The following is a 20,010-nucleotide window of genomic DNA, read 5'->3' on the forward strand; positions in this document are numbered from 1 at the left end:
ACTGTTAAGCAGCGTCCCATGGGCGTCTGATGCATAGCCATGTTTTCATCAAGTGAGAGACTGACCCTCCCTGAGCAAGCAGGCCATACACTCGGATGCTCTGAATCGCACTTTCCTTACATTTGAAAGCAAAATGTTGTTTATCTCCCATCCTGTGTCCAAGGATAACATGGAGGAAGGCACGCGAACTGTCACAGCGTGTCTGAGCCACAGTGACTGTTCAATAAACTAATGGTGGCTATTTTCATACGAAAGCTGCTATTTAGACGGACTCTCGGGCGAGGAGGCTGGACTCGGTCTAAGTGACTTCCTTGTCTGACACGGCCATTGTTCCACCCTTCACGGTAAGTGATCACTCAACACAGATTTGGTTCTTAGTAACGTCAGCCTTTAAGCAGTGACAGAGCGACAGAGTGATGGGGGAGAACAACGTACGTGGCAGCACACTGGAAACGTGAACGTTCTTTTCAGAACTTGTGTGTTTCAGAAAGAGATTAGTAAAAATAACAGTAATTTTTGCTTATTAAAAAGGGAAGCATGCCGCCTGTCAGAATGGCTCCCATCAATAAATCAACCAGCAAAGCGCCGCGAGGGTGCGGAGGAAGGAGCTCGGTGCACCGCTGCTGGGATGCCGACTGGTGCCGCCGCTGCGGGACGCAGTACGGAGTCTCCTCAAAGGTTAAGGAGGGAACGGCCTTTTGTCCCAGCGGTTCTGGGGACTTACCCAAAGAGACCCGAAACAACAATTCAAGAGGGTATATGCACCCCGATGTTCCCTGCAATGTTATTGACAATATCCAAAGACTGGCAGTGCCCATCAGCAGGTGAGTGGATACAAGAGCTGTGGTACACTCACACAGTGGAATGCCATTGGGCCATGAGGAGGAGGACATCTTACCTTTTGCAACAGCATGGGTGGGCCTGGAGAGTGTGGTGCTGAGGGAAATAAGCCAGTCAGAGAAAGACAAGTACCACGTGACCTCACTTACATGTGGAATCTGATGAGCAAAACGAACTGACCAACAGAATAGAAACAGACTCATGGATACAGAGAGCAGACACACTGCTGTCAGGGGGTCGGGGGGTACAGGGCTGGGTGAAAAGAATGAAGGGATTAAGCAAAACAAAAAGCAAAAGACAAAAAATCTCTCAGACACAGACAACAGTGCGGTGATTACCGGAGGGAAGGGGGGAGGTGGGAGAGGGTACAGGCAAATGGGATGGAAGGAGACTTGACTTGGGGTGGCGAACACACAACACAACACACCGATGACGTGTTGTAGAACTGGACCCCTGAAAGCTAAATAATTTTATTGACCAACGTCACTCCAATAAATGCAATGAAAGAAATCAACCAATCTTGAAATTCTAAAAATAAAAAAGGAGGCAGTTCACATGAATACATCCAAGTAGAATAACTGTGTGCAAGCAATTATTAAAACTTTTTAAGTCAATAGTATTAACTTGGCAAAATGCATAGGGTGCCAAAGGAAGGGCAAAAAGTGAAAATAAAGGTATCTACTTTATAAAGTCCATGATATGGGACACAGGCCAAGGACAAGACCCCGAGGAGCGTGTCTGAAGGGCAAACAGCAACGGTGAGAGGACAGACAACTCATTGCTCTTCGTGACAATGTCAGTGTCCCTGTGCTTTCTGCAAGGTGACATACCGTTTCTAGAATCAAAACCATAAGGGCCCGGCCGGCGGGGCTCAGTGGCTGAGCCTCGACCTATGAACCAGGAGGTCACGGTTCGATTCCCTGTCAAAGCTCATGCCCGGGTTGTGGGCTCGATCCCCAGTGTGGGGCGTGCAGGAGGCAGCCCATCGATGACTCTTTCTCATCATTGATGTCTCTATCTCTCCCTTCCTCTGAAATTAATAAAAATATATTTTAAAAAACGTAGGTACTACAAGATTATTTTATAAGCAAATATAAAGGTCACAAATGCTAGTTTAAGACACTGAACTGGCCGGTGTAACTCAATTTTCCAGTCTCGTAAACATCGCCCTCGATAACATTTTCCTGTAACTCCATTTGAGAGTCCAGTTGGCTTTTATATAATACTAGAGGCCTGGTGCATGGATTCATGCACCGGTGGGGTCCCTCAGCCTGGCCTGCAGGGATCGGGCTGAAACCAGCAGTCCAACGCCACCTGCCACTCCTGCCTGCCGCTCCTGCTCATCCCGGCCCCACTGCACCTGCCACCGCTCAGTAGGCTCACTGCCGCTCCGCTGGGGTCTCTGGGGGCTGCAGCAGCCAGCTGTGAGCCATGCGTCTGGCGCCCGTCCATCAGCTGAGCGGTGCTCCTGCTGTGGGAGTGCACTGACCACCAGGGGGCAGCTCCTGCATTGAGTCTGTCCCCTGGTGGTCAGTGTGTGTCATAGCCACCAGTTGTTCGGTCGTTCAGTCATTCGGTGGTTCAATCGCTTAGGCTTTTACATATATAGATGTAGGAATACAATGGATGATCTAAAGGTGCATTACAAGCAGCCACACGTCTATAAGGAGCCTTACCTTTGCCTTGTCCCTCATGGAGCCTTTGCCAAGGATGGACATCTTGGTCAAGGTCTCTTCTTGTAAACGCTTCAGAGAATTGCCACGTGGGCCCAGAAGCTTCCCCACGAAGTTGAACTAGGAAAAACACAGAAACCACACTTGTAGCGCCCGTACCTGAAGGTAACGTCTCACTCTCGAATGCTAGGAAACACGGCGGTATGCTCCACATCATTGATTAATCACAAACAGGTCAGTCCCCGCTACGTGAATCACACTGGTTCCACACACCACAGGTAACAGGGCTAAACACGGTAAAATAAAATAACCATTGGTACGTTTCTCTATACCAATCATGCCCGTGATGGCTGTGTTTCACAACCTGTAAATGCAGTTAATTTCCTTGACAACAGGCACACACGTGCAACACCCACCATGGACAGCGCCGGGGTTAGGACACAGGTGAGGGAAAATGCCGCTACATGCTACATGTCCTGCAATGTCCCTCGACTGGTCATAGCATCTGGGCTCTTCGACCTGGCCAGCACTCAGCCTTGGCCAGTCAACCAATGGAGGCTGACTTCAACATGTGGTGGCTGACAGAAGCTTTGCCATAGATCCACCGATCTCTTCGACAACTAGCTATGGCAGTGGTTCTCAACCTTCCTAATGCTGCGACCCTTTAATACAGTTCCTCATGTTGTGGTGACCCGCAACCATAAAATTATTTTCGTTGCTACTTCATAACTGTAATTTTGCTGCTGTTATGAATCGTAATGTAAATACCTGTGTTTTCCGATGGTCTTAGGCGACCCTGCTAGCGGTTCTCAACCTGTGGGTTGCGACCCCTTTCACAGGGGTCACCTAAGACCATCGGAAAACACAGATATTTACATTACCATTCATATCAGTAGCAAAATTACAGTTATGAAGTAGCAACGAAAATAATTTTATGGTTGCGGGTCACCACAACATGAGGAACTGTATTAAAGGGTCGCGGCATTAGGAAGGTTGAGAACCATTGAGCTATGGGGATGTGGACAACTTATGCAGGCTGGATGCTTACGGTTGTTTATTTAACAAGCAGAGAAGTGAGTTACTGAAGGCCCTGGACTCTGAGGCGAGGCTACCCGGGTTTCAAAACCCGGCTTTGCCATTTGGCAGCTGAGGAACCCTGGGCCAGTTACCCAACCTCTGCACACCTCGGCTTCCTCACCTCTGCACACCTCGGCTTCCTCACCTCTGCACACCTGCTGTTCAACGGGACTGTCCTGAGGACTCAGCTGGTCCATATAAATAGACTAGAGGCCCGGTGCACGAAATTCATGCAAGGAGCTCGGCCCCCACAGCCGCAGCGGCTGCCTCTGCCTCAGCCCCCGCCACCACAGCTTTGTCCGGAAGGTTGTCCGGAAGGTCGTCCGGTCTAATTACCATATTACACTTTTATTATTATAGATTATTTAGAACAATGTTTGGCGCAAAATAGACAATAAGTATGTCTTGAGTGAAAGAATTATCATTAGGAATGTCACACAATGTTGAAGCCTCACTATAATGAAGGTAAACCATGAATACTTCTCACTCCCGCACAGAAAGGCAGCCTTCTTTACTACCCAGAGAGCACCTGTCTGTCCCCTGAGGCACGCTGGTTGGTGACAATCTCATGCCTTCACCACTCTGATGTCGGCCACCGTCCCGGGGCCGTGCCCCGGCCGCACCGCTGCTGTTTTTAAGAGAAAATTGTCCTCCATTTGCCTTGCTATGATAATTGAAGTCATTTTCCTGAAATGCCCACTTTAAGGAAAATCAAAGTACTTTTTCCTTGCTCACTTTTCATTTTATTGGTCTTCAACAAGACTCAAGTATCTATTTTTAACCTTTACATGCAACTTTTTATTTTTAAATGTTATGTAAATCACTTTTTAAACTGTATCAGTAACACAGAGTTGAAAATATCAGACAAAACTACAAGGTTGGGGGGATCAGTCTCTCGAGCCGGACACCCCTACCTGCTCCTCGTGCCCGATTTCCTCGGCTTTTACCTTCTTGGAATTTCTATTATTTGGATTCCGGAGCCCTGGGTTGGATCTCTAAGTTTCCTCTTTTTCCCCTCTTTCATCTTCTCTCTCTCTAGTTTTGGGGAGACTTCATTACACTAAGCTGCCACATCTATTATTCCTTCATTTCCACAATCAGATGTTAAACTACTGACAGCATTTTCTATGTGTGTTCTCTTCGTGTCCTTTAAAAAATGTCTATGGAAGCAAACGAGGTTCCTGTCTTTCGGAGAATCTGAATGGCCATGGCCCTCGCCCGTCCGAGTGTGTGACCTGGCCTCTTTCTCAGCACGGGCAGCCCTCGGCAGAGCGGCCCTCCTCTGCCCCGTCCTCAGCATGCAGCCCGCGGCTCTGAAATGCTGCCCGAAGCTTCCTCTCATGGCACCTGACAATGCTGTGCTGTGGCCGCCCAGGTTTCCATCAGAACCTACTCCAGCCCGGCCGGCGTGGCTTGGTGGTTGAGCGTCAGCCTAGGAACCAGGAGGTCACAGTTTGATTCCCAGTCAGGGCACATGCCCGGTTGCAGGCTCAATCCCCAATGTGGGGCATGCAGGAGGCAGCTGATCCATGATTCTCTCTCATCATCGATGTGTCTCTCTCTCTCCCTCTTCTCTCTGAAATCAATAATAATAATAATAATAATAATAATAATAATAATAATAATGTTTTTAAAAGCCTACTCCTATTTCGGTATCAACACTTCTTTCCTTCCGGGCCAGGCATCGGCCTGAAGAGGAATGAATAAAAATCACCCACCAGCCTGGCTGAGGTTGCTCAGTGATTGATCATTGACCTATGAACCAGGTGGTCACGGTTCAATTCCCGGTCTCCTAAGAGGAGGTATCACCTTGGTTGCCAGGATTCCAAGAACCCATCAGTGAGCACAGACACCCCTTTATTTATGCGTGGCGTAACCCCTATCTTCAGCGTGGCACCCCGCTCTGGTCCTCAGTGGCATCGCTCTGGGTCTCCTCTGGTTTGGCCTCTTCGGGAAGTCTTGCGCCTGGTGCTGGGTCAAGACGGGCAGACGCCGGGCCATCAGCACCAAGAGCCTCCGGAAACCGCACTTCTTCTCATACCACCTCCCCCCACGTCTTCTCCGTTCCACCCCGCAAGCCCCCTCCACAGGCACTGCGTCTCCAGCTCCGGGTCTCCGCGAGGTCTCCCCACACTGACCAGCTGTGTCTGGTGGACGTTCTCGCCCCACAGGCTCGGGGCTCTGGGCGGTCTCCCTGCATCACCATCGTCACCACCCCCCTCGCCGCCGCCGGAGCCTTCCTGGCGGCCTTTGCCTATTGGTGTGGTCTCACACGCACCTTCTTATCGTCACGGATCGGTGCCTTCTTAACCCATTCAGAGCCATGTTAGCGGGTTTCCAGGCTGGTGTAAAATTAAACTGGCGCGGCCAAGCAGCCATATTCACATTGCGTTAACCGTCACACATCCCCCATTAACAGCGAGGAGGAGACCCAACCATCTCCTTTGACTCTGAGAAGACGGAAGTCCACGGAGTGATACGACTTTTCAAAGTCACTTGATGGGACATAACAACACAGGGATCCATAGAAGAAGGAGAAGCCCTGGACACGGTTCCATGTCCCTGAAGGAGTCCCTCTCTCTGCTTAGCTCCTCTGAGTCTCTGTTCACAGAAAGTACATGAAGCAGCACCGTGACCATCAGAAGCCCTGCTGTGCCCGTCTTGGCTCCACCACGGACTGTGTATTAGCTCCATCTCCTCAGCAGGTTAACTTTCTAGAAGCTCTCTCCTCCTCCTCCACCACACAGGGGTCGCACTACCTCCTGTGGGTGCCCGTCGTGTGAATTAAACACCAACGTGAATAAAAATCACCCACCCGCCCGGCCAGCGTGGCTCAGTGGTTGAGCGGCCACCTATGAACCAGGAGGTCACAGTTGGATTCTCGGTCAGAGCACATACCCGGGTTGCAGGCTCCATCCCCAGTGTGGGGCATGCAGGAGGCAGCCGATGATCCATGATTCTCTCTCATTGATGTTTCTGTCTCTTCCTCCCTCTCCCTTCCTCTCTGAAATCAATAAAAATATATTCAAAACAAAGAAGGAAAGATCAAGTGCCGAGCCCTGAGCCCTGAGCAACAGGGATGTTGACGCAGTCCTCAGACCTGCCCATGGCTTCCTCCGAAGGACTCCTCTTCTGAGGTGAGACCTGGGATAACCCCGTTTACCCACAGCGAGGCCAGACACAGGCTCCCTGCTCTGCTCCCCAAAAGCCGGCTGGCCTGGTGGTCCCCACCGACGGCAGGAAGTGCTCCTCACCTGCCTTGATCAGACACTAGTCAAGGTTCCTCTTCAGGCAGGGTTGTTGTTGTATTTGGTCACTGGATGTGCAATCAGACGGTAAGAACTTACTACCTTTTTAAAAGATTTTAAAACATTGATCTTCAGAGAGAGAGGAAGGGAGAAGGAGAGAGAGAGAGGAAGAAACATCCACGTGAGAGCAAAACATTGATCGGCTGCCTCCTGCACGTCCCCTACCGGGGGACTGAGCCTGCAACCCGGGCCTGTGCCCTGAGCGGGAATCCCACTGGCAGCCTTTGGGTGCATGGGACGTCACCCAACCAACTGAGCCAGTTTAATACTAACTTTCGTTTTCATTAATGACTAGAGGCCAGGTTCGTGCACTGGTGGGTTCCCTCAGCCTGGCCTGCGGGGATCGGGCTGAAACCGGCTCTCCAACATCCCCTGAGGAGTCCCAGATTGCGAGAGGGGGCAGGCCAGGCGAAGGGACCCCACCGGTGCACCATCGGGGCCGGGGAGGGACTGCGGGAGTGCTTCAGGGCGTGCCCAGCCAGTCTCGCCCAGTCCTGCCCAATTGGCTGGACCCCAGCAGCAAGCTAAGCTACTGGTCAAAGCATCTGCCCCCTGGTGGTCAGTGTGCATCATAGCGACTGGTCAAATGGTCAAACGAATGGTCGGACACTTAGCATATTAGGCTTTTATAAGGTAGGATTTCATCGTGTGCATCGATGTGTACAGGTGAAAATGTTCCCATACCCACGACCACTGACTTTTCTTCAGGTGCTAATTATTCTATTACAAATATATACTACATTATAGGTGTTAGAGTTGCAAATAAAAAGTTTTTCCAATGGTTATGAAGACGGTGAATCAGCATACAGTAAGAAAGCTGAGTTTCACTGCACGCTGTGTACCGGCCAATTACCAGGTCCTTTGTTGGTGAGGCTGGTGTCCTGAACCCGCCGTGATGGATCTAAACCGTATTTGTGACCTGACCCTGCTCCTGGGGGAACAATTAGTGACGCTGTCATTTCATAAACAACGAGGCCTCCGGAACATGTCACCGTCTCCATTCAAATGTGTCCCCTAATTGGCTGCTCCCCGGAAGGCTGATTAGTCTGATGGAGGGCTGCCCGGCTGACCTCTCACTCCGCCCTGGAACTGAGCTCGCAGCCTCTGCCACCGCGGGCCAAGCACGGGGTCCTGCCAGGGCGCCCCAGCCCAGCACAGGGCAGGGCCGCCCACACAGCGACTCGAGCCAGGGGCCCCACCATTGTTCCGGAGCCACGGCCCCAACACCTGGCAGAGCGGCACTTACTAAATATTCAGTGAGTTCATTACAGGTTGGCAGTCTGCACGTGGGTCCCTGCTAACCTTCTGTCGGTCTGACTTTAACGCTGAAAGACTCCGATTCTGTAGCTGCACCCTAATGAAGGCTAGTTAGGAAAAGACAGCGGAGCAAAGCCACTAGTCCCTTCATTCTGTGTTTTTCCTCCTAATTTCCCTCCATTTCTGTGCAGCCAGCACAGAGACCCGGGGCGGGCAGCTCTGGGCGAGCCCGCTGCGGCGTCTGAAATCCGCCTGCGACCGAGGCGGGGTCACGTCTCTGTGTTTGGGCCACTGCGTGTATTTTCCACACGGATGTGCGTTCCCTCTCTCACCGGGGCCAAAGTGCGCCCCGAAACAGACCCCGTGCAGGGCTGCGAAGCGCGTGCTGGGCCCGTGCCTGCTCCGCGGGGTCCCACAGGCCCCCCCCTGCTTCCCTCCGGGCACCTCCTGCTCTCTCCCGTGGCACTTTCCAAATCAGATCTCAGCCCATTTCCCTCCGTGTTGGATTCCCGGGAAGAGGGCGTGTGCTTCACGCGAGTCTGAAACCTCCCCATCTCGCTCCCGTCTCCATTCTCAACGCACCGCCGCGCAGGGTCACGTGCAAAATGCACAGCTGTGCGGGGTCAGCCGAAGCAGCCGAGTCAACGCACAGGGTCCCGCCGATCGCTGCTCCACGGTGAGGAAGCCAGAACCCTGCCCTCACTATCAACATGGAAACCACGCTCTGGCACGAGAGGCCACGAATGGCAAAACGTTGAGCCCTCTGCCTACCCCGGCGCCCACGGGGGAGCCCTGCAGATCCCGGGTCCCGGGTGCACAGGGCAGCCGGCGTGAGCCCCCGCTCCCAGGGCAGCCTCGGCGTCTGCGTTATGGCTGCTTCCCACGGGGCCTGCTGTGCGGCAGCACCCCGTCCTGTGGTCTGAGTGGGGGTGGGGGCTTGGAGGCTCCTACTGTCCTGTGAGACTAAAAATTGTTTTAAAAGTATGTCTGTTGGAATTTAGATAAGACCCATTTATGCTGAAATCGGAGAGCATTTGTTGGAGACAGACACAGCGCAGTCCCTCCTGCTCACCGGGACAGAAATGCGCCCCACGTGTCATCACGGGTCTGCCCTGATGATCACACGCGTGCTTATGCTCCTTTCACATCCCCTATTTTTCTTGAGATGCACTTTATGATTTCACAGACAAGATCAAATCCTGGGATAAACCTCAGACTTGCTAAAAGTAATTCCCTTTGCTCCATTATGGCCCCTTTTCAGTGTCATTCTCTGCACCCCCCAACCTGCAGCCAACATAGGCATATCTCCTCCCCCCCCCCGCCAACCTAAACCCCAACCTGTAGCCAATGTAGGCATATGCCACCTCCTTTCCACGCAGCCCCACTGAATCAGGATCAGAAAACCAGGGACTGAGCAGTGGCACGTTATACTAGTATATGTACAAATACAAATACAAATACAAATACAAATACAAATACAAATATATATAAATATATCATAGAGGCCTGGTGCACAAAATTCGTGCACAGGTAGGGTCCCTAGGCCTGGCCAGTGATCAGGGCCAATCTGCAGGGCGACTGGAGGCCCTCGCTGGCACCCGCCTTGGCTGGCCCGGCGCTGCCCACTTGCTGGCCAGCCCCGCCTCCTGCTGCCACAGCCTGTCACCTCCCTCTGTGGGCCTGGTCCCTGCTGGCTGGGGGCAGTTCCTGTGTTAAGCGTCTGCCCCCTGGTGATCAGTGAGCATCATAGTGACCAGTTGTTCCACCAGTCGTTCCACCGTTTGGTTGATTTGCATATTAGGCTTTTATTATATAGGATATATATGTATATACACATATATACATATTCTTTTTAATTTATTTTAGAGATAAAGGGAGAAGGAGAGAGAAAGAAACATCCATGATGAGAGAGAATCATTGATCGGCTTCCTCCTGCATGCCCTCCACTTGGGATCCAGCCTGCAACCTGGGCATGTGCCCTGACCGGGAATTGAACCCTGACCTCCTGGTTCATAGGTTGCCGCTCAACCACTAAGCCATGCCGGCAGGGCCAGTGGCACATCTTAACGCCATCCTGAATGCTACAATCTACGACTCCCCATAATTAAATCGTCCCAGTCCAATAATGACTCTCCCCCCCATCGCCCCGCCTCTGCGTGTTCACAGCCTGGACTAAATTTAATTCCACCTGCAATTCTTTCCCCAGAAATAACCCTCCTCACACCCGTAACTCCCATGGAGTCCCTCCCCTCTCGTGTTAATTCCGTTTTACCTGAATGACTTAGTGACATTACCGCTTCTCCAGGAGGCGTGTGAATCCTGTGAGAGTAATTAGGACCCGCATTTGATTCATCATTTTTCCCACATAAGGAAGGGCTTCTCAATAAACAACTGGGGAACTAAAGTGGATTTTACCCCCAAATCAGATGGCACTAGTCAGCCTGGTTGTGATGGATTTTGTTTGCTGCAGACGTTATTGCAACACATTAAAACTTAATTTATTAAGTTTCCAACCACACATCTCTAAGATTATTGGCTGTGGTGGAAACTATTTGGTGTTGCTCCGTTAATAGTAATTTAACCTACCATCCACTTCTAAATGGTAAGCGGCCCAATTCTACGAGATACCCGCGACTCTGAACGTGAGTGGCGCGTGCAGTGACGCCTCCAGGAGACGACACGGGCGAGATTAATACCCACGGGGCACACGCGAGGAGCGGCCTGAACTAGCCCACCGCGTGTACCTTCTATCTCTGTTTGCTCACGGCTGGATTACATTCTTGAGGGTGGGGAGGGGTCGATGGCAAAACAAAGAAAACACATACATAACCACTTTGAAACGGTGAATCCAGAAAAGTGCAGGCTGGGAGTGTGGAGAGCAGAGAGGAGGAGCTGAAAATGAAGGCAGGAATGGGTCTGGAAGGAGGCTGTCAGGGTAGACAGAGTAGAGAAAGAGATGGATGATGATTCAGGAGCATAAATAACAAATATACACGCCATGGCATTTTAAGACTGGAGGGGAGGAGGTAAAGGAGCAGAAGCTAAGTTACAAAAAATAATAATAATAAGAGGCGCCCCGCCAGCGTGGCTCAGTGGTTGAGCATCAACCTATGAACCAGGAGGTCACGGTTCCATTCCCGGTCAGGGCACATGCCCAGGTTGCGGGCTTGATCCCCAGCAAGAAGGGGTGGGGGAGGGGGCAGGGGACCAATGATTCTCTCCCATTGTTGATGCTTCTCTCTCTCTTTCCCTCTCCCTTCCTCTCTGAAATCAATACAAAAATAAATTATAAAACACACACACACACACACACACACACACACACACACACACACACACACAAATGATGCGCGGTGGTTCCGGGCGCTGAGGTTCACAGCTATCTGTCACCCACAGAAATAACAAACCCGGGAGCGGCCCGGGCTCGCCAAGAAAAGCAGGTCGAGGCCACTGTGGCCACGTCACAGCTGGGACGGCTGCGCTCCCCACAGGGAGGGGTCCGCAGGTGGAGCCGCGCCCTACACAGTGGCCTCTGGACCTGCCTCCCTCCCCCGGTACCTATGTGACTGTGTGTCACGTGTCCCTCGTTTCATGTAACTATGTGTCAATGCCTGGTTTGGACAGAAGGCCACAGCTGGGTCCAGGGAGGTTATCCCAGGCGGCTGGGGTCCCGGGAGAGCGGGACACGGTTGTTCACACTTCCTGTCTGTGTCACTGCAGTCGCGCACTGCTCAGCAGACCGAGCTGGTGGTCCTCAGGGCCCAGAGCCAAAGCAATCAGCCCAGTGACCTTCCAGAGATCTAAGCCAGTAACAGGTCACAACATGGACACCCCGAGAAGCCCATCTGCTCCCCCCAATCATGGAACACCCGGAGAAGCCCACCTGCCCCCCCAATCATGGAACACCCGGAGAAGCCCACCTCCCCCCAATCATGGAACACCCGGAGAAGCCCACCTGCCCCCAATCATGGAACACCTGGAGAAGCCCACCTGCTCCCCCCAATCATTGAACACCCCGAGAAGCCCATCTGCTCCCCCCAATCATGGAACACCCGGAGAAGCCCACCTGCTCCCCCCAATCATGGAACACCCCGAGAAGCCCACCTTCCCCCCCAATCATGGAACACCCCGAGAAGCCCACCTGCCCCCAATCATGGAACACCCCGAGAAGCCCACCTGCCCCCAATCATGGAACACCCCGAGAAGCCCACCTGCTCCCCCCAATCATGGAACACCCCGAGAAGCCCACCTGCCCCCCAATCATGGAACACCCCGAGAAGCCCACCTGCCCCCCAATCATGAAACACCCGGAGAAGCCCACCTCCCCCCAATCATGGAACACCCGGAGAAGCCCACCTGCCCCCCCAATCATGGAACACCCGGAGAAGCCCACCTGCCCCCAATCATGGAACACCCAGAGAAGCCCACCTGCCCCCAATCATGGAACACCCGGAGAAGCCCACCTGCCCCCCCAATCATGGAACACCCGGAGAAGCCCACCTGCCCCCCCAATCATGGAACACCCGGAGAAGCCCACCTGCCCCCCCAATCATGGAACACCCGGAGAAGCCCACCTGCCCCCCCAATCATGGAACACCCGGAGAAGCCCACCTGCCCCCAATCATGGAACACCCGGAGAAGCCCACCTGCCCCCAATCATGGAACACCCGGAGAAGCCCACCTGCCCCCCCAATCATGGAACACCCGGAGAAGCCCACCTGCCCCCAATCATGGAACACCCCGAGAAGCCCACCTGCCCATCCTCTAAAACAGCTCAAATACCACTTCTCCACCTCACAGTGCCCGTGGCCAACACTGCCCCGCACTCTGCTCCCTAATCACTTTATTCATAAACCCTGTAACAGCGATGGGAAACCTTTTGAGCTTGGTGTGTCAAACTTCGCCAAAAAACTGAGCATAACTCGGGCAGTGTGTCACTTTGAGGAAAAAACATTATTTCGCAAATGTTTCATCCTCAGGAGCAGCAAATGTTTCATCCTCGGCATGCGGCCGCCTCAGTGGCCGCGTGTCATCAGAAATGGCTACGCGTGTCAGTGCTGACACGCGTGTCATAGGTTCGCCATCACTGCTCTATAAGCATCTGCACATCTTATTGAAATGAACCTGTTGCACCAAATAAAACGGCCCGTAATTTCTCAAGTGGCCTCTGCCCTCCAGAGTGCTCCCGTCGTGACCAGGTCGGCCCCACGCCGTCTGACCCTGGCCCCCGCCCAGCCAGCGCCTGGGGCCAGTGTCAGCAGGATCCCCCTCCTGTCCCCCCGGAGCACCTAACCTTGAGCCTCTCCCGCTGTGCTGAGAGCATCAGCTTACTCCTCGGCAGGCCCCACCACACCGAGAGCTTCTTATGGAAAAACTTGCCTCCATCGCATCTGTTTGCCCGGCACAAGGCCTGGCTCAGAGAAACCCCTCAACGGATGTGCGGCGCGTAAGCGGACGGACGGGCTCCCGGATGGATGAACCAGGGGATGAAGAGAGGGGAGCGCTCCTGGCCCACAGGCTCTGCGGGACCTCAGCCAGGGCTCCTGCTCCCACGCTGACGTGGCCCTGACCTCAGCTCCGTCACCTCTAGTCCCTGCTCAGCACCCAGGGGAGGGCTGATCCCGGGGAAACCAGGAAGAGGTCTCTCCAGCTTAACATCTTCAAAAACAACCGCCCTGAAACAGCGCTTCCCCCGAGTGTCAGGCCTGACACGCTCAGACATACCACTCGGGAGAGTGCGTGTGCTTCAGGTCTGAGCACTCAGACTGCCGTTCAATGGGGTGCAGTTGCACGAGTGCTGACAGTAGCTCAGGAAGAGAAGAGAAAGGGCCCTCGCCGGTGTGGCTCAGTGGACAGAGCATCGGCCTGTGGACTGAAGGGTCCCGGGTTCAATTCCGGCCAGGGGCATGTACCTCGGTGGCAGACTCCTCCCCGACCCGGGCCCTGGTGGAGGCTCGTGCAGGAGGCAACCAATCGATGTTTCTCTCACATCGATGTTTCTCTCTGTCTTTCCCTCTCTCTTCCACTCTCTCTAAAATTCAATGGAAAAATATCCTCGGGTGAGGATTAAAACACAAAGAGAAAGCATTCCATGAATGGAAGATCATCTCAGTAGATGGGAGTTTCACACACAGCATTTCTCTCTCGCCCCCGAAGCTGAAAGTTATAGGGTCAGCATCGAGTCCACATCAAGCCGCCCTGTGCCCACTGCCGGGCCAGAGGGCCATGCACCGCCCCCTCCCCCGCCCCCCCGCCTCTCCCAGCCCTGTCTGTTACCTGGCACCAGCAGGAACGTCTTTTAGAACTGGTGGGAGTGCACCATTAGCCTTTACACCGGCTGGCGGCCTGAGCCCTACATGCTCAATCATGCTAAGCAGAGATGCCTCCTTCCGCATCCTGAAAGCAGGGGTTTCTCAGCAGCCTGCTTCTAACATCATAAATACCTGCCATGGACGCTGCTCTCCGTTACACACGGAAATGACCATCTGTCTTCCCCTGCTTGCATCAAAGCTGACGTTGCAAAGCGATGTTGGGGATTTTATTTCATATCCTTTACTTCATGCACTTACTCATACGCAACGGAGTATTAATTATAGATTCATCATCTACTGGGATACGCACTATGTGCTCACTCACACACAACAGAGTATTAATTATAGATTAAGCGTCTACTAGGCTATGCACTCTGTCCTCACTCATACACAGCAGCGTATTCATTGTAGACTGATTAGCTACTAGGCTCTGAACTATCTGGAGACGGGCAGCGATATGATTGTCTATGTACCGCACATCAAGCATACAGAGGGCTGTTGAGTATGGTTATCATTTTATGAAGGTTTCCAGGAGCCATACTTCAGGTCGTAATGACTCAATGAGAGGGTCCCAACAAAGTTTGCTGAAAAGGCTCTGTACGTATGACCGAACTCCTAGCAGGCTGAATGTCTATAGAGATAGTAACTATGAACTCTTAAGCTCCAAACAAATTATAAAAACCAACTATCGGAAGCCCGAGGAGACTGGTCAGAAACAAGAAAATTCTGGAAGAGAGTCAGACTTGGGAGAAGGGAATGGCCTGGGCGAATTTACAGATTTTAGAACGTTTAGCCTCAATAGCAGAGTTTCAGGCAACTACAGCGTTGAAATGTCAGAGAGGAATACTAGAAAAGACAAGAGTCAGAGCTGAGGAGCCCCCAGTTTCATGGATAAAATCCAATAATATATAAAAGGATAAAATGTCATTACCAGGTAAGGTTTAACCTAGGAATGCAAAGTTGGTTTAATTTAAATAAATCAATCAATAAGATTCACCATGTGAAAAATCCAAGGGAGTAACATCCTGTGTTCATTTCAATAGATTCAGAAATGGCATTCAATAACATTCACCACTTCATCAGGATCAAACCCCTCAGCAAAACTGAAGTACAAGGAACTTCCTCTACCTCATAAAGGTCATCTAATAAAAACCTACGGCTATTACCAGTCTTAATGGTAAAATACTGAATGTTTCCTACATTGATTGGGATAAGGGAAGAATGCCTAATCTTCCCACTTGTATTCAAATATTATACTAGCGATACTAACCAATGCAATAAAGCAAGCTAAATACATAAAGAGCACACAAATTGGAAAAAAAGAAGTAATCTGTTTATACAGATGATATAATTTATGTACATAGCATATCCTAAAGAATTACAAAGCAACTTACTAGAACTAACAAGTGAGTTTAGCAAGGTAGCAGCACACAAGGTTAATATATAAAATTTTAATTAGAAGAAAAGAATTTTAAATATTCATTTTACAAGTGTCAAAACATAAAACTTTAGGAACAAGTTTAACAAAAGACAATCCCTTTATCCTGACAAGTATAAAATGCTGTTGATAGAAAATAAAAACCTAAATAAATGGAAAGATATACCATGATCAAGGAAGGGCAGTCTCAGTATTTTTAAGACGTCAAATCTCCCTAACCTGATCAACAGATTCAATGCAAATCCCTAAAGAATGTTTAGGGACAATTCATACAATACTTATTTAACTTATATAAAATTGCAAAGGATCTATATCCAAGAAATCCTGACAAGGAAGGACAAAGTTGAAGGGACTAAGTTATCTAACTTGATGTCTTACTATAGAAAACTACCATAATGAAGACAGTAGGGTAGTAGCATTAGGATCCGTAAGGAGAAAGTGTAAAAACAGACCCTCACTTTCACAGTCAACTGATTTTCATCAGAGGTGCACAATCAGTGGGAAGGAAACATCTTCCAACAAATGGTACTGAAAAACTGAATATCGGTATGAAGAAAAAATGAATTTTGACCCTCTATCTCACACCATCCACAAAAATTAATTTCAGATGCATCGTAGACAAAAGTAAAAGCTACAATGAAATACAGGAGACTGTCTTTATATTTAACAAAGAACTTTAAAATTTCCTTGAGCTTGGCAAAGATTTCTTAATTGGTAAAAGGTAACAATCAGAAAAGAAAATCCTGATACATCAGACGTCATCAAAATCGAAAACATCTGCTTATCACAAGACTCCATGGAGAAAATAGTAGACGAGTCACAGGCTGGTCCAAGTATTCACAAATCACATGTCTAACAAATATGTGTCCAGGATCTATAAAAGCTCCTACAATTCAATGATAAGAAGGCATCCATCCCATTTAGAAATAGGCCAAAACTCTAAAAAGACACTTCACAACAGGAGATAAATGAACAGCCAATACATACATGGAAAAGCACGCAAAACCGTTACTCATCAGGAAAATGCAAATTACCACCACAAGGAATGCCACTATGTAATACACCAGCAGACTGGCTGAAATGGGAGCGGTTGGTAACATCAAAAGTTGGCGGAGACCTGGAGCAATCACCATTGTGTGCACTGTCCCTGGAAATGTCACACGGTACAGACAGCCACTTTGGGGTGGGGGGAAGATAACCATAACGTGTGTGACTTAGAACTCCAGGGGCCGGGAGTTCTCAGCAGCTCTGTTGGGGAGTGGGGGGAGGGGAGTGTATGGCAATTTCTTGTAAAACTAAATGCACAGCAATTAAATGCCTAAGCATTTACTCAACATAAAGGAAAACACATGGTCACAACGTGATCTGTATGAAAACGTGTGTGCAATTTGGTTTATCATAAGCCGCACTGAAAACTGCCCAGGCAAATGGACAACTTGTAGTGTACTCAGGTAACGGATTATCATTCAGCAATCTAAAGAAACCCACCACCGAGATCTACAAAAGTGTGCAGGAAACGTGTACATGGACTCACCAAAGAGAGAAAAACAAGTAAAAATAGTACCAATTCGGGCCAAATCTAAGACCAAGATTTTTAGATACAAACTTGAAAGCACCTGATGGCACAAAATAACACTTGCGCAATGAATGAAAAACAAAACCTTTCCTATGGAACGGGTAACTAGAATAAATAGTATTTTGAACATTTATGTGCTGTACCCCCTAATTTCATTCTTAATCCAACCCTCCTCTTACAAATCAAGAAACTAAAGTAGAGCGAAGTTAAATGAGCTGTCCGTCACATCGAAGTGTGCCCCGTTAAGCGTACTTCTAGGGCTCCACACCTCAGACAGTAACGACAGGGTCACTACGGTTTTGACTGCGTGTAACAGTCGGTGTGCGTTGGGGGCGGGGGGGGGGGCTGTGCTAAGGGAACGCCCCCTCGGGAAAATATCAAACACCACAGAAACGTGTACATGGACTGGGAGGAAGCTCACTGCAGCGGGCCTGTCTTACCTTAGGGAACTGTTTTACGGGAATTAACACTTTCTGTCCCAGCTTCATGTTCTTATTAATCACCACATCAATGTACTTCTCTTCGTCCTTTCCTTCTCCTTTTTGAAACTTTTCTATTTCTGTGGAGGAAAAAAGATAACCATGAAGCGTGTGACGTGGAACGCCGGGGGCCGGGAGTTCTCGGCAGCTCTGTGGCGGCAAATGCAGAAACGCGGGCTACCAGATGGCTCCATCTCATCAATGGTTCACCGCCGGGACCGTGGGAAAAATGCGCAGGCCACGGCCCTACGGAGCAGACCTCAACTGCCCGTGCTAATGGAAGCTCACAGACGGACAGGGGCATCAGAAGAGGTTCCCTGGGACCTTCTGGAACCCGAGAGCAAGGCCGAGCCAACAGCAGCGAGGAGCCAGGAAGGATTCTCGGGGCCGGGTTACCGAGTGCTGACAGCCCTGGTCGGGCATGGGCACCCTGCCCGGCTCGCCCAGGCTCCTCCCCTCAAGCTCGGATTCTTCAGGTGCCTTTCCAAGTCCCAGAAAATCCCTGTCAGTTGCCCGCCCCAAGCAAATCTTCCCTCCTCACCAGGGACAAGATCAACGACAGGCCCCGTCTTTGCTAACGCTCTTCTCTCTACCTGGGATGTTCATCTGCTGCATGACTTCAGTTCCACACATACCAGTATCTCCTTCAAGATCCAGCCCTGTCAGCGGCCACTCTTCACGCACCTCCGGCCCTTTCCTCAGGGGGCAGCAGGAGTGGGAGAATCGCTCCCTCCCGCCCTGACACTCACAAAGCACCTCACACACAGCTGCACTGGAGCTCTCTGCTGCAGACAGTGTGTCCCCCCCCACCCCCAACCCCCAAATTCATATACAGAGATCCTAACCCTCCACCCCCGAATTTGACGGGATTTGGAGGTGGGGCCTTTGGGAGGTGATAGGTCATGAGGGTGGAGCCCTCATGAATGAAATTAGTGCCCTTACAAAACAGACCCCCTGCGAGGACACAGCCAGAAAACTGCCATCTATGAACCTGGACGGGCCCTCACCTGACACCACACCTGCAGGTGTGTTCACCTAGGACTCGCAGCCTCCAGATCCGTGAGAAATAGCTTTCGGCTGTCTGCAGGCCAACCAGTTTACGGTAGTCTGTTACAGGAGCCTTCGCTGACTAAGATGCTCTCCCAGCGGAACCCACATTTCTCTCAGGTAGCATGTGTTTCTTCGTGCAACAAACATCCCCCGCTAAGCACCTGCCATGTGCACGCTCCAGATCTTGGAAAACGTCAGTACAGTTTCCTCGAGTTACTGCATATAGCATTGGGCTGTGCAAGGAGCACACACGTAGGTGCTTGGATGACTGGTGAATGGATGTGCACATGGGCCGATTCCTCCACAGACTGACCACACAAGGTACCCAGGCTCCGAGGAAAACAGTGACGAAATACAAGGGAGTCACTACGGTCGAGCTGCTCAATTACTAAAACCAAGCACGCCGAGGCGCGGGGAGATGACCCTGCCCTGGTTTTAACCAGCCTGAGAGCTGCGGCTTGGGAGCTAGAGTTATGCCTGTAGATATAATACGCATGTACATATACACACACACACTGCGTGGCCAGATTATTATGACCCCCCATCAGTACTTCGTTGGGCCACCTTTTGCCTTCAACACTGCGGCGATTCTTCTTGGCATGGACTCCACGAGATGCTGAAAGGTGATGCGAGGAATCTGACACCATGCCTGATGGATAGCACTGTCCGGTTCTGTGAGATGTGATGGTTGTGGAACCAGCTGCCTGATGGCTCTTTTAACTTCGTCCCACAAACGCTCAATTGGATTGAGATCTGGTGATGGTGGGGGCCACCTAAGCAAGGTGAAGTCTCCCTCATGTTCTTAAAACCACTTCTGCACAATACGAGCACCGTGGCATGGCGCATTGTCTTGTTGGAAGAAGCCATCTCCATTGGGATACGCCATCAACATGACAGGATGAACTTGATCAGCAACGATACTTAGGTATGTTGTGCTACTCAGACGTTGTTCCACACGAATTAAAGGGCCCAAATCATACCAGGAAAACATGCCCCAAACC

The 20,010-nt window shown here is 50.9% G+C and overlaps 1 protein-coding gene across 3 annotated transcripts in view; it reads right to left on the reverse strand.

Moving 5' to 3' along the window:
• KHDRBS3 (KH RNA binding domain containing, signal transduction associated 3) overlaps positions 1 to 20,010 on the reverse strand; it is an 84,583-nt gene that overhangs the window by 32,957 nt on the left and 31,616 nt on the right. For all 3 annotated transcript variants that reach the window (XM_054708451.1, XM_054708453.1, XM_054708452.1), the window contains 2 exons: positions 17,921 to 18,039; positions 2,517 to 2,633 (listed from right to left, as the gene is read on the reverse strand). In XM_054708451.1, the coding sequence (XP_054564426.1) occupies positions 2,517 to 2,633; positions 17,921 to 18,039 (236 nt within the window). The remainder of the gene's footprint in view (positions 1 to 2,516; positions 2,634 to 17,920; positions 18,040 to 20,010) is intronic.

This window comes from Eptesicus fuscus, chromosome 19, assembly GCF_027574615.1.
Source record: "Eptesicus fuscus isolate TK198812 chromosome 19, DD_ASM_mEF_20220401, whole genome shotgun sequence".
Taxonomy (NCBI): Eukaryota; Metazoa; Chordata; class Mammalia; order Chiroptera; family Vespertilionidae; genus Eptesicus; species Eptesicus fuscus.